The sequence below is a fragment of the Tachypleus tridentatus genome, chromosome 5 (assembly GCF_004210375.1).
Source record: "Tachypleus tridentatus isolate NWPU-2018 chromosome 5, ASM421037v1, whole genome shotgun sequence".
NCBI lineage: Eukaryota > Metazoa > Arthropoda > Merostomata > Xiphosura > Limulidae > Tachypleus > Tachypleus tridentatus.
Genome location: NC_134829.1, coordinates 7686507 through 7701862, shown reverse-complemented (window position 1 = coordinate 7701862; position 15356 = coordinate 7686507). Strand labels below are relative to the sequence as shown.

Sequence of the window (15356 nt, the reverse complement as noted above, 5' to 3'; positions counted from 1 at the left end):
ACCAGTATTAATAAACAGTTACTGTAGCATTACAAAGTAAAGAACCAGTATTAATAAACAGCTACTGTAACATTACAAAGTAGAAGACCAGTATTAATAAACAGTTACTGTTACATTACAAAGTAAAGAACCAGTATTAATAAACAGTTACTGTTACATTACAAAGTAGAAGACCAGTATTAATAAACAGTTACTGTTACATTACAAAGTAGAAGACCAGTATTAATAAACAGTTACTGTAACATTACAAAGTAAAAAACCAGTATTAATAAACAGTTACTGTAACATTACAAGGTAAAGAACCAGTATTAATAAACAGTTACTGTAACAATACAAAGTGAAGACCAGTATTAATAAACAGCTACTGTAACATTACAAAGTAGAAGGCCAGTATTAATAAACAGCTACTGTAACATTACAAAGTAGAAGACCAGTATTAATAAACAGCTACTGTAACATTACAAAGTAGAAGACCAGTATTAATAAACAGTTACTGTAACATTACAAAGTAGAAGACCAGTATTAATAAACAGTTACTGTTACATTACAAAGTAAAGAACCAGTATTAATAAACAGTTACTGTTACATTACAAAGTAGAAGACCAGTATTAATAAACAGTTACTGTAACATTACAAAGTAGAAGACCAGTATTAATAAACAGTTACTGTAACATTACAAAGTAAAAAACCAGTATTAATAAACAGTTACTGTAACATTACAAGGTAAAGAACCAGTATTAATAAACAGTTACTGTAACAATACAAAGTGAAGACCAGTATTAATAAACAGCTACTGTAACATTACAAAGTAGAAGGCCAGTATTAATAAACAGCTACTGTAACATTACAAAGTAGAAGACCAGTATTAATAAACAGCTACTGTAACATTACAAAGTAGAAGACCAGTATTAATAAACAGTTACTGTAACATTACAAAGTAGAAGACCAGTATTAATAAACAGTTACTGTAACATTACAAAGTAGAAGACTAGTATTAATAAACAGTTACTGTAACATTACAAAGTAGAAGACCAGTATTAATAAACAGTTACTGTTACATTACAAAGTAAAGAACCAGTATTAATAAACAGTTACTGTTACATTACAAAGTAGAAGACCAGTATTAATAAACAGTTACTGTTACATTACAAAGTAGAAGACCAGTATTAATAAACAGTTACTGTAACATTACAAAGTAAAAAACCAGTATTAATAAACAGTTACTGTAACATTACAAGGTAAAGAACCAGTATTAATAAACAGTTACTGTAACAATACAAAGTGAAGACCAGTATTAATAAACAGCTACTGTAACATTACAAAGTAGAAGGCCAGTATTAATAAACAGCTACTGTAACATTACAAAGTAGAAGACTAGTATTAATAAACAGTTACTGTAACATTACAAGGTAAAGAACCAGTATTAATAAACAGTTACTGTTACATTACAAAGTAGAAGACCAGTATTAATAAACAGTTACTGTTACATTACAAAGTAGAAGACCAGTATTAATAAGTATCAATTTCGAAGACATTGTCAGCTCAGTTTACGCACTTATGATTAACCAAAACGTCCTAAGATAACTGAAACTATTGAATTTTTTTGACTAAAAATGTTGAGAGTAAGTGTAAACCAACTAATGGAATGGTCGGAAATTTATAAACTCACTATTTAGATCAAGCTTATAGTTTTCTCCTGGTAGTGAGTTTGCCCTGACCGGAAACGATATTAATTACGAACATATCTCCCCATCTGTTACAATGTCTGCTCACCTCTAAACAGCTTTCATAGATCTATTTGTCACCTTGTATCTCAACAACTTAAAAAACAAACAAGACGCTCTTTAATGAACAAGTTTTACATTCGGAAGTTCTGTACTGAAGCTCCACTAACACGAAATATAACACATTAAAGGTTATTTTCAAGGTATCAAAACTTAATTATTTTATATAACAGATTAACTACGAGCATTGATCAGTTTCACGAGAACTTATCGATTAATCGAAGTTACGATGTAATCAAATAATGTCACGAAAATAGTTAATAAAATGTATTGTTACCGATTATTACAATTCTTGATTTTACCAACAATACAAATAATATTATTTATCAGTATTTATTATTAATATATCGTTATTTATCATTATATTCTTTCGATTAATTGAATCACTAACTTTATGTTGATTAAAAGTATCTTGGTGAGTACAGGGCGACTCATTCGAATCCACCAAAACTGCTTCACGTTTTTACAGAAAACTATACTATGGGAAAACTGTTTTAATCACGTGCCAGAAATTTACTGGATATAAAGATATTACCTTCAGTGACAATAAAATAATAATTTAGGGCCCTCAGTAGAAATGTTTGGGTTGTCACGAGAAACATAATAAATAAATAAAACGTGTTGCCAATACAAAATGTTTGATAACTTTACGTAAATAAATAAATAAAACGTGTTGCCAATACGAAATGTTTGATAACTTTACGTAAATAAATAAATAAAACGTGTTGCCAATACAAAATATTTGATAACTTTACGTAAATAAATAAATAAAACGTGTTGCCAATACGAAATGTTTGATAACTTTACGTAAATAAATAAATAAAACGTGTTGCCAATACAAAATATTTGATAACTTTACGTAAATAAATAAATAAAACGTGTTGCCAATACGAAATGTTTGATAACTTTACGTAAATAAATAAATAAAACGTGTTGCCAATACAAAATGTTTGATAACTTTACGTAAATAAACAAATAAAACGTGTTGCCAATACAAAATGTTTGATAACTTTACGTTATTGCTTTATTGTTAAAACTTTAATATATGTAAACACTTGTTCGAACGATTCATCAGAATATAATATTAATTCTACGGATATTTCTGGGTATAAATTACGAATGGTTTGTGCATCAGTTATCACAAAAAAATGAAACATTACATATTTATCATACAGTTGTTTATTTCATGTTTGATACTAATGTATTCACACTTCAACATTCAGAAACAAAGATAGTAACGCAGTAATATATACTTACACTTCTTAAAAACTCAACAGACGGAAAACTTATAGTTTAAGCACAGATAGTCCTCGAGTAGCTTTGTGCGAAATTCAAAAAAACAAACTCCGAAACTAATAGAAAAGCATTATGCATACTACACAAGGTAAGTATATTAATTAAATATTTAAACATATTATCTTCATTTATGATATTAGTGGTAGTTATATTCAGGATTAGCTTCGCTTACTAAAGATATAAATTCGTGGTATGATTGAAATCGTGGTTATTAGAAGGGAATATAATATATTTATAAAAGTCGTCGTTTATAACAGAACGATATCTACTGGCAGGAGTACAATACTAGTTATTAATAGAGTTAAGTAATATATTTAGACAAGTCGTCGTTTGTAACAGAACGATATCTACTGGCACGAGTACAATACTAGTTATTAATAGAGTTAAGTAATATATTTATACAAGTCGTCGTTTATAAAAGAGAACGCCATTTGGTGTGATTAGAATGGTGGATATTCCGAGAATAAGTAAGGATATTCCCATGGTTTATGAACGTCCACGATGGACTGACTTACCGACGTGTGATTAGAATAAGTAAGGATATTCCCATGGTTTATAAACGTCCACGACGGACTTACCGACGTGTGATTAGAATAAGTAAGGATATTCACATGGTTTATGAACGTCCACGACTGACTGACTTACCGACGTCGTTTCGGAATTGATAAAACGCTTCAAATCCTGTTCCGTCAAATTTGTCATTAGATACAAAAGTCACTCGAAAAAAGTCACCATCCGACTCAATTACTTTGGGTTTTTTGGAGCCACAGTGTCGGGGGATTTTCCGGTCTACCGTTCTGAAGTTGGAAAATTCCATATAGTCACTGGCGAATTCCGTTGTACATCTGTCAAAAAGATTAGAAAGGAAACAAAGATTAGTTCTATTAAGAACTTTAATGATTTATGGTCAAAATCAGACGAATTATCTTTCAGAAAGTAAACACAGGCAAATGTTTAGATAAATAATCGAAAATCTTTAAGATATGTAAAAACGTGCTGTCGGTGAACAACGTATATAACATGAATATTACTGTGGTATAATCCAGAACATTACCTGTTAAACGTGCTATCGTGACGTACAGCAGAACGTGGTGATGAACAGTTGGTGGATTGAAGTGTCATTTGAGTTGTTTACTTGAGGAGTTTCTACACTGAGATTTAAATTAATGAAAATGGAAAATATAACGTATTATAATGTGAGAATTACAGAGTAAGACGGCCTATTATATGTGTGTATCATATGAGATGTACATGTGTCTCATGTGAGCTTCAATAAACTACAAATAGTACAAGTGTATCATGTGAGATGTGACCTTCAATAAACTACAAATACACTATGTGTATTGTCAGATGTACAAGTGTATCATGTGAGGTGTGAGCTTCAATACACTACAAATACATTATGTGTATTGTCAGATGTACAAGTGTATCATGTGAGATGTGAGCTTCAATACACTACAAATACATTATGTGTATTATCAGATATCACCAAAACGATGTCAGATGAACTGCAAGACACAAATAAGCAGAAACTTATACAGTTTATTAGAGTCCAAGACGTCTTATGAATCAGGTATTATATTACTACACCCTGTTAAACAATATAGATTTTTTTGAAACGATTTCAACAAATGTTCTAAAAATCTCAGCTGAACGGTGTGTTTTAGATGATTAAAAAAGGACACTAACTGTTATTAATTAATTAGTTTTGACGAACGTTTGTGGATCATATTTCGGATAAAACAAATATAACAGTATAAAGATGTACAACCACATAAATATAACATTTTTAAATATCACATACGGAGGAACTCCTTCAACGTCGAAATAAGCAAACGTCAGGTGTATCCGCTCACCGGGACGGCCATAAAAAAGATAGTAGCACTCTGTGTCTCGAGGATAGATCCCGGGATAGTTAGGAGAAGTAAAGGATCCATTAGTTTGTTCTGTACTGTTGAATATAAAACTACACACTGAAAATATAACAATAAAATTATCGATGTAGTAATGACAGTAATAAATAAAACTATTAATATAATAATTGAGACGACTGCACTGTCTGAAGTATTGTTATGGTGGGTCAAGACTGCACTGTCTGGTGCATAGTTATGGTGTAACTAGGCACTGCAGTGTCTGAAGTATTGTTATGGTGGGTCAAGACTGCACTGTCTGGAGTATAGTTATGGTGTAACTTGGCACTGCACTGCCTGGAGTATTGTCATGGTGTGTCAAGACTGCACTGTAAGGAGTATTGTTATGGTGTGTCAAGACTGCACTGTCTGGAGTATAGATGTGGTGTGTCAATACTGCACTGTCTGGAGTATTGTCATGGTCTATCAAGACTGCACTGTCTGGAGTATTGTTTGGTCTGTCAAGACTGCACTGTCTGGAGTATAATTATGGTGTAACTAGGCACTGCACTGTCTGGAGTATAGTTATGGTGTAACTAGGCACTGCACTGACTGGAGTATTGTTATGGTGGGTCAAGACTGCACTGTCTGGAGTATAGTTATGGTGAAACTAGGCACTGCACTGACTGGAGTATAGTTGTGGTGTGTCAATACTGCACTGTCTGGAGTATTGTCATGGTGTGTCAATACTGCACTTCTGGATTATTGTTTGGTGTGTCAAGACTGCACTGTCTGGGGTATAGTTGTGGTGTGTCAATACTGCACTGTCTGGAGTACAGTTATGGTGTGTCAAGACTGCACTGTCTGGAGTATAGTTATGGTGTAACTAGGCACTGCACTGACTGGAGTATTGTCATGGTGTGTCAAGACTACACTGTCTGGAGTATTGTTATGGTGTGTCAATGCTGCACTGTCTGGAGTATTGTTGTGGTGTGTCAATACTGCACTGTCTAGAGTACAGTTATGGTGTGTCAAGACTGCACTGTCTGAAGTATTGTTATGGGGGTCAAGACTGCACTGTCTGGAGTATAGTTATGGTGTAACTAGGCACTGCACTGACTGGAGTATTGTCATGGTGTGTCAAGACTGCACTGTCTGGAGTATTGTTATGGTGTGTCAATGCTGCACTGTCTGGAGTATTGTTATGGTGTGTCAATGCTGCACTGGTCTGGAGTATTGTTATGGTGTGTCAAGACTGCACTTTCTGGAGTATTGTTATGGTGTGTCAATGCTGCACTGTCTGGAGTATTGTTATGGTGTGTCAATGCTGCACTGGTCTGGAGTATTGTTATGGTGTGTCAAGACTGCACTGTCTGGAGTATTGTTATGGTGGGTCAAGACTGCACTGTCTGGAGTATAGTTATGGTGTGTCAATATTGCACTGTCTAGAGTATAGTTATGGTGTGTCAATATTGCACTGTCTGGAGTATAGTTATGGTGTAACTAGGCACTTCACTGTCTGGAATATTGTTATGGTGTGTCAATACTGCACTGTCTGGAGTATAGTTATGGTGTGTCAAGACTGCACTGTCTGAAGTATTGTTATGGGGGGTCAAGACTGCACTGTCTGGAGTATAGTTATGGTGTAACTAGGCACTGCAATGACTGGAGTATTGTCATGGTGTGTCAAGACTGCACTGCCCTGGAGTATAGTTGTGGTGTGTCAATACTGCACTGTCTGGAATATTGTCATGGTGTGTCAAGACTGCACTTCTGGAGTATTGTTAGGTGTGTCAAGACTGCACTGTCTGGAGTATAGTTGTGGTGTGTCAATACTGCACTGTCTGGAGTATTGTTATGGTGTAATTAGGCACTGCACTGACTGGAGTATTGTCATGGTGTCAAGACTGCACTGTCTGGAGTATAGTTATAGTGTAACTAGGCACTGCACTGTCTGGAATATTGTTATGGTGTGTCAATACTGCACTGTCTGGAGTATAGTTATGGTGTGTCAAGACTGCACTGTCTGGAGTATAGTTGTGGTGTGTCAATACTGTTGTGTCTGGAGTATTGTTATGGTGTGTCAATACTGCACTGTCTGGAGTATAGTTATGGTGTAATTAGGCACTGCAATGACTGGAGTATTGTCATGGTGTGTCAAGACTGCACTGTCTGGACTATAGTTATGGTGTGTCAATACTGTTGTGTCTGGAGTATTGTTATGGTGTGTCAATACTGCACTGTCTGGAGTATAGTTATGGTGTAACTAGGCACTGCACTGACTGGAGTATTGTCATGGTGTGTCAAGACTGCACTGCCTGGAGTATTGTCATGGTGTGTCAAGACTGCACTGCCTGGAGTATTGTCATGGTGTGTCAAGACTGCACTTCTGGAGTATTGTTTGGTGTGTCAAGACTGCACTGCCTGGAGTATAGTTATGGTGTGTCAATATTGCACTGTCTGGAGTATAGTTATGGTGTAACTGGGCACTGCACTGTCTGGAATATTGTTATGGTGTGTCAATACTGCACTGTCTGAAGTATTGTTATGGGGGGCCAAGACTGCACTGTCTGGAGTATAGTTATGGTGTAACTAGGCACTGCACTGACTGGAGTATTGTCATGGTGTGTCAAGACTGCACTGCCCTGGAGTATAGTTGTGGTGTGTCAATACTGCACTGTCTGGAATATTGTCATGGTGTGTCAAGACTGCACTTCTGGAGTATAGTTGTGGTGTGTCAATATTGCACTGTTTGGAGTATAGTTGTGGTGTGTCAATACTGCACTGTCTGGAGTATTGTTATGGTGTAATTAGGCACTGCACTGACTGGAGTATTGTCATGGTGTGTCAAGACTGCACTGTCTGGAGTATAGTTATGGTGTGTCAATATTGCACTGTTTGGAGTATAGTTGTGGTGTGTCAATACTGCACTGTCTGGAGTATTGTTATGGTGTAATTAGGCACTGCAATGACTGGAGTATTGTCATGGTGTGTCAAGACTGCACTGTCTGGAGTATAGTTATGGTGTGTCAATATTGCACTGTCTGGAGTATAGTTATGGTGTAACTAGGCACTGCACTGTCTGGAATATTGTTATGGTGTGTCAATACTGCACTGTCTGGAGTATTGTTATGGTGTGTCAATACTGCACTGTCTGGAGTATAGTTATGGTGTAACTAGGCACTGCACTGACTGGAGTATTGTCATGGTGTGTCAAGACTGCACTGCCTGGAGTATTGTCATGGTGTGTCAAGACTGCACTGCCTGGTATTGTATTGTCTGCATGGTGTGTCAAGACTGCACTGCCTGGAGTATTGTTTGGTGTGTCAAGACTGCACTGCCTGGAGTATAGTTATGGTGTGTCAATATTGCACTGTCTGGAGTATAGTTATGGTGTAACTGGGCACTGCACTGTCTGGAATATTGTTATGGTGTGTCAATACTGCACTGTCTGAAGTATTGTTATGGGGGGCCAAGACTGCACTGTCTGGAGTATAGTTATGGTGTAACTAGGCACTGCACTGACTGGAGTATTGTCATGGTGTGTCAAGACTGCACTGTCTGGAGTATTGTTATGGTGTGTCAATGCTGCACTGTCTGGAGTATTTTTATGGTGTGTCAATGCTGCACTGGTCTGGAGTATTGTTATGGTGTGTCAAGACACTAAACTAACTATCTGGAGTATTGAATGGCGTGTCAAGACACTGAACTAACTGTCTGGAGTATTGTTATGGTGTGTCAAGACACTAAACTAACTATCTGAAGTATTGTTATGGCGTGTCAAGACACTGAACTAACTATCTGGAGTATTATTATGGTGTGTCAAGACACTGAACTATCTGGAGTATTGTTATAGTGTGTCAAGACATTCAACTATCTGAACTATTGTTATGGTGCGTCAAGACATTGAACTGTCTGGAGTAGTTTTATGGTGGGTCAAGACACTGAACTGTCTGGAGTAGTTTTATGGTGGGTCAAGACACTGAACTATCTGAACTATTTATTATTGTACGTCAAGACACTGAGTTAACTTAAGTGTCTAGAATATTGTTATGGTGTCAATACATTGAACTACCTGGTACTATTATGGTGTATCAAAACACTGAACTATTTATTATTGTACGTCAAGACACTGAGTTAACTGAACCGTATGAACTATTGTTATGGTGTGTAAAGATATTATTGTAGTTTATTATACCTTTATCATTAAAAACTGCGTTCAACGTCTGACGACTGTATAAATATTTATTATAAATTTACGTCAACATTAGGTCACCCTCACTGTGTGTTTACATCATCCTCACTGTGTGTTTATGTCATCCTCACAGTGTGTTTATGTCATCCTCACTGTGTGTTTACATCATCTTCACTGTGTGTTTACGTTATTCTCACTGTGTGTTTACGTTATCCTCACTGTGTGTTTACGTTATCCTCACTGTGTGTTTGTGTCATCCTCACTGCTTGTCGTCATCAAATTTAAACACTAGTTTCTTTAATTTGTTCCTTAAGGATTTTCAAGAATTAGAATAATATTGGGAGATAACAGTATTCCAACCATGCTACATTCGATATATCCGTTGCCACTTAGAATAATATTGGAAGATAACAGTATTCCAACCATGCTACATTCGATATATCCGTTGCCACTTAGAATAATATTGGAAGATAACAGTATTCCAACCATGCTACATTCGATATATCCGTAGGCCAACGAAGCACTTTCCTCAATCCATAGAAACCATTCTGGCTGGAATAGACCACAATATTTGTCTGAACACTTTATATAAGACGTTTGTTAGAAGTGCGATGGGTATGTTGTCAAAGATGTTACTTGCTTGTTAAAAACATTTATAATTAATTATACTTCTTACCAGACATTATTATTAGGCCCATTATATCTTTTTAACATTCCAGTACCATTCACTCTAACTTATAGCAACATAAAGAAGAAACAATGATGATCCACAGTAAACCTTCAAGACAAGTCTCAATAGAAGAGCATAATTAAAGTGAAGAAATGTAATGTGAAAGAAGAGTCTACAATGTTTTGCAGTAAAATATTACCCAAATGAGGTTAAATGTTTCAGGGTGCTGCTGAAGGTTGGAGAACTCTGTTGGTGAAGGGGTTTCAACAAGACATCTTTAAAATATTCAAGAATCGAGAAATCGATTTTAGGCTCTCTTGCTTTAAATTACGGTCATAACCATTACTTTATTTCGTCTTTCAAATGTTGTTAATTGGATTTAGTTAAATGAGAAAAAGCATTTATTGGCTTTACACTTCGTATTTCTTGTCATATAGACGACGTTTCATAGCTTCTCGAAGTTAACTATATTTAATTACATTTCTCATGTGTGTTCACGTTGTTAAGAACTTAAAAAATGAAAATGTCTCTCAGCTACTTTCGACATGTTTAGGTCCGTCACGTTCCTGGAATATTTAGGTTATATTCTAAACTTTATAATATTTATTGGACTACTTCGTCCGTCACTTTAAATTATAAAACAGGCACATTCGAAACATAGCCCAGTCCTGCTATCAGCCAAACATTTCACTGGGCAGTCCTGCTATCAGCCATACATTTCACAGGACAGTCCTGTTATCAGCTCTACATTTCACTGGGCAGTCCTGCTATCAGCTCTACATTTCACTGGGCAGTTCTGCTATCAACTCTACATTTCACTGGGCAGTCCTGCTATCAGCCATACATTTCACATGACAGTCCTGCTATCAGCCATACATTTCACAAGACAGCCCTACTATCAGCCATACATTTCACTGGGCAGTCCTGCTATCAACTCTACATTTCACTGGGCAGTCCTGCTATCAGCCATACATTTCACTGGACAGTCCTGCTTTCAGTTCTACATTTCACTGGGCAGTCCTGCTATCAGCTCTACATTTCACTGGGCAGTCCTGCTATCAGCTCTACATTTCACTGGGCAGTCCTGCTATCAGCCATACATTTCACAGGACAGTCCTGCTATCAGCTATACATTTCACTGGGTAGTCCTGCTATCAACTCAACATTTTACTGGGCAGACTCGGTTGGTAAAAATCTAGTTTATACATAATGAAATATAGTCCAGTGAATTAAAACTCAGTTGAACGAGACAGCAACCTGTTAACTACTTGATGACAAGAAACTAACTTGAAATAAAAAGGAATATCGGAACGACTGATATGGGTATTATCATTTTTACTGATAAGCAGAGAACAACTTTTCGACCTTTATAGGACATCGTCAGGATAACAACTTGTTTACTTAACAAAGTATCATATTTCAAATAACGAACACGACAACTCAGTACAAGATACCAAACTTCTATTAAAGTTACTCACGTGAACTATTTAGCATAGTAATAGTTGTCATAATTATAAAGTTAACCACGTGTACCTTCCACATTAGTGTTTGATGTCATAATTATAATAAAGTTAACCACGTGTACTTTCCAGATTAATGTTGGATGTCATAATTATAATAAAATTAACCACGTGCATCATCTAGCTCCTACTGAACGTTGTAATTATAACAAAGAGAGCCACGTCCACCATCTAGCTCCTATTGAATATTATAATTAAAATAAAGATAACCACGTGAACTACCTAGCTCCTATTGGAAATCGTAATTATAATAAACATACTAACGTCCACCATCTAGCTCCTATTGAATATTATAATTATAATAAAGATAACCACGTGAACTACCTAGCTCCTATTGGAAATCGTAATTATAATAAACATACTAACGTCCACCATCTAGTTCCTATTGAATACTATAATTATAATTAAGATAACCACGTGAACTACCTAGCTCCTATTGGAAATCGTAATTATAATAAACATGCTAACGTCCACCATCTAGCTCCTATTGAATATTATAATTATAATAAAGATAACCACGTGAACTAACTAGCTCCTATTGGAAATCGTAATTATAATAAACATACTAAAAGCACCATCTAGCTCCTATTGAATGTTCTAATTATAATAAAGATAACCACGTGAACTACCTAGCTCCTATTGGAAATCGTAATTATAATAAACATACTAACGTGCACCATCTAGCTCCTATTGAATATTGTAATAATAATAAACATAGCGACGTGCACAAAGTAGCTCCTATTGCTTGTTGTAATTACAATTATAATAGAGATTACTACTTGCACAGACTAGCTCCTACTGCATGTTGTAATTATAATAAAGGTAGCCACGTGCACCAGCTAGCTGTTATTGGATGTCATGATTATAATATAAATAGCCTCGTACACCAGCTAGCTCTTATTTATACAGTAATTATAATAAAGGTAGCCACGTGTACCACCTATCTCCTATTGATTGATGTAATTATAATAAGGTAGCCACGTGCACCACCTATCTCCTATTGATTGATGTAATTATAATAAAGGTAGCCTCGTGCACCAGCTAGCTGTTATTGGATGTCATAATTATAATATAAATAGCCTCGTGCACCAGCTAGCTGTTATTGGATGTCATGATTATAATATAAATAGCCTCGTGCACCAGCTAGCTGTTATTGGATGTCATAATTATAATATCAATATCCTCGTGCACCAGCTAGCTGTTATTGGATGTCATAATTATAATATAAATAGCCACGTGCACCATCTAGTTTCCATTGGATGCCATATTTCGTAGCTGAATAATGAATTCTTATCTTAATGAATCATTTGCCAAAGTTATTCATAGTTGTTTTACTTTACAATATTCATGAATATCGTCTAATTTTTGTAATTGAAACCTGGACATAAATATCATCGAATGGTGTTTGTGAAAGAACGAGTTTTAAAATTAAAACTATTGAAAAGTTCATTCCAAAATTTGTTAAAGAAAAATAAAGTTAAATTTAGAAAAGATGTGAGGTTACTTTGTTCTTATGATGTGACGAACTAGATGTAGAAAAAAGATAAACTTATATTCACCTTGAGAGTTATCTTGCTTTCCAGCTGTGATGCCAAAATCTGATAATAGAAAAAAAAATCATATTTTCAGTTCACAAAGTGATAATAAAAAAACACGTGTATTGAAAGTAACTAGGTATTGAAGCTCGTTTTGTGGTGTGAACTCGTCAGTAGAACGTCAAGAGCGGATTAATACATTCGATAGTTTTGGACAGTGTGTTATTTAACAACGTTTTAGTATAGCAATCTTACTCTAAATTAATCTACTCATCAAATTTTGTGGGTTGTACCAACACATGATGACTTCCTCTGCCCACCAACTCTCTGAAATAAGGCAGGACTGCCATTAGTTCGACAGAATGTTGAAATCCTTAAAGTTAATTAATACGATCCTAATTTAAAACTGAGGTTCTTTAGAAATAACATACATAACACCTGGGAGAAAGTTTCACTCTCAACGTGAAGTCATGTCTCCAAAGTCTTGTCAGTATAGATATCGAAGTTTCTTTATATATAGTAATAATTTACATAGTGTAACTATAGATTGAAGAAATATTCAAATACAGCGTAAGATAAGGTTACAAATCTTAAGAAATTATATTAACAGGACAGGAAATTCGCTTATTTCTAACGCTAATAGACGGAACAGTTTCAATTAAGAACGTGGCACAAGTTCACTGTATTCAACTGTGTATCCCTGGTGAGAATGAAAGGATATTTATACACATAGACAATATCAACACACACATATCTGTATGACATATACACTGAAATCAATATACAAAGATAATTAACAGCAAAAGAAGTTTAACGATCACTTTGAAAAATTATTTATATTTATCCTCTCTTTACTTATTGGTTTGTTTTGAATATTCTCTGTTAAGACAGTCGTTGAATCTGGTAGTCCAGGGAACTCCATGAAACAAAACTAAACATGAAGAACTGCTTAGTCCGCAGAACAGATAATTATACACAGCGAAACAGTTACACGAGGACTATTGATTTTTCACAAACACGAACAGAAATCGTTATATTTATGTAGTAAGCCCTGTTTAAAATAGTTTTTATTTCCTACTGATAACAAGCTCTTAGTTCACTTGCCATAGACTAGCTCTGTAAACTAACTGTTTCTGGTCTTCCTATTTATATACTTTTATTAACCTTCACATCTTAGATATAGTTGTACATTATTAAGGTTAAACAAAATAAGTTATAGTTGCACATTGTTAATGTTAAACAAAAACAGTTATAGTTGTACGTTCTTAATGCCAAATAAAAACAGCTATAGTTGTACATTGTTAATATTAAACAAAAACAGCAATAGTTGTACATTATTAATATTAAACAAAACAGTTATAGTTGTATGTCGTTAATATTAAACAACACAATTACAGTTGTACATCGTTATTATTAAACAAAAACAGATATAGTTGTACATTGTTAATATTAAACAAAAACAGATATAGTTGTACATTGTTAATATTAAACAAAACAGTTATAGTTGTACATTGTTAATATTAAACAAAACAGCAGTAGTTGTACATTATTAATATTAAACAAAAAACATATAGTTGTATGTCGTTAATATTAAACAAGACAATTACAGTTGTACATTGTTAATATTAAATAAAACAGTTATAGTTGTACATTGTTAATATTAAACAAAACAGTTGTAGGTGTACATTGTTAATATTAAACAAAACAGATATAGTTGTACATTATTAATATTAAACAAAAACAGATATAGTTGTACATTGTTAATATTAAATAAAACAGTTATAGTTGTACATTGTTAATATTAAACAAAAACAGATATAGTTGACATTGTTAATATTAAACAAAACAGTTATAGTTGTACATTGTTAATATTAAACAAAACAGTTATAGTTGTACATTGTTAATATTAAACAAAACAGTTGTAGTTGTACATTGTTAATATTAAACAAAAACAGATATAGTTGTACATTGTTAATATTAAACAAAACAGTTATAGTTGTACATTGTTAATATTAAATAAAACAGTTATAGTTGTACATTGTTAATATTAAACAAAAAACATATAGTTGTATGTCGTTAATATTAAACAAGACAATTACAGTTGTACATTGTTAATATTAAATAAAACAGTTATAGTTGTACGTTCTTAATGCCAAATAAAAACAGCTATAGTTGTACATTGTTAATATTAAACAAAAACAGCAATAGTTGTACATTATTAATATTAAACAAAACAGTTAAAGTTGTATGTCGTTAATATTAAACAAGACAATTACAGTTGTACATCGTTATTATTAAACAAAAACAGATATAGTTGTACATTGTTAATATTAAACAAAAACAGCAATAGTTGTACATTATTAATATTAAACAAAAAACATATAGTTGTATGTCGTTAATATTAAACAAGACAATTACAGTTGTACATTGTTAATATTAAACAAAAACAAATATAGTTGACATTGTTAATATTAAACAAAACAGCAATAGTTGTACATTGTTAATA

General features: G+C 34.0%; 1 protein-coding gene across 1 annotated transcript in view; it reads right to left on the bottom strand.

Annotated features, from left to right (window-relative positions):
• LOC143251265 (suppressor of lurcher protein 1-like) overlaps positions 1–15356 on the bottom strand; it is a 64247-nt gene that overhangs the window by 12423 nt on the left and 36468 nt on the right. The window contains exons 3-5 of the mRNA XM_076502705.1: positions 12875–12913; positions 4885–5053; positions 3726–3925 (exon numbers count right to left, since the gene is read on the bottom strand). Coding sequence (XP_076358820.1) covers positions 3726–3925; positions 4885–5053; positions 12875–12913 — 408 coding nt within the window. The remainder of the gene's footprint in view (positions 1–3725; positions 3926–4884; positions 5054–12874; positions 12914–15356) is intronic.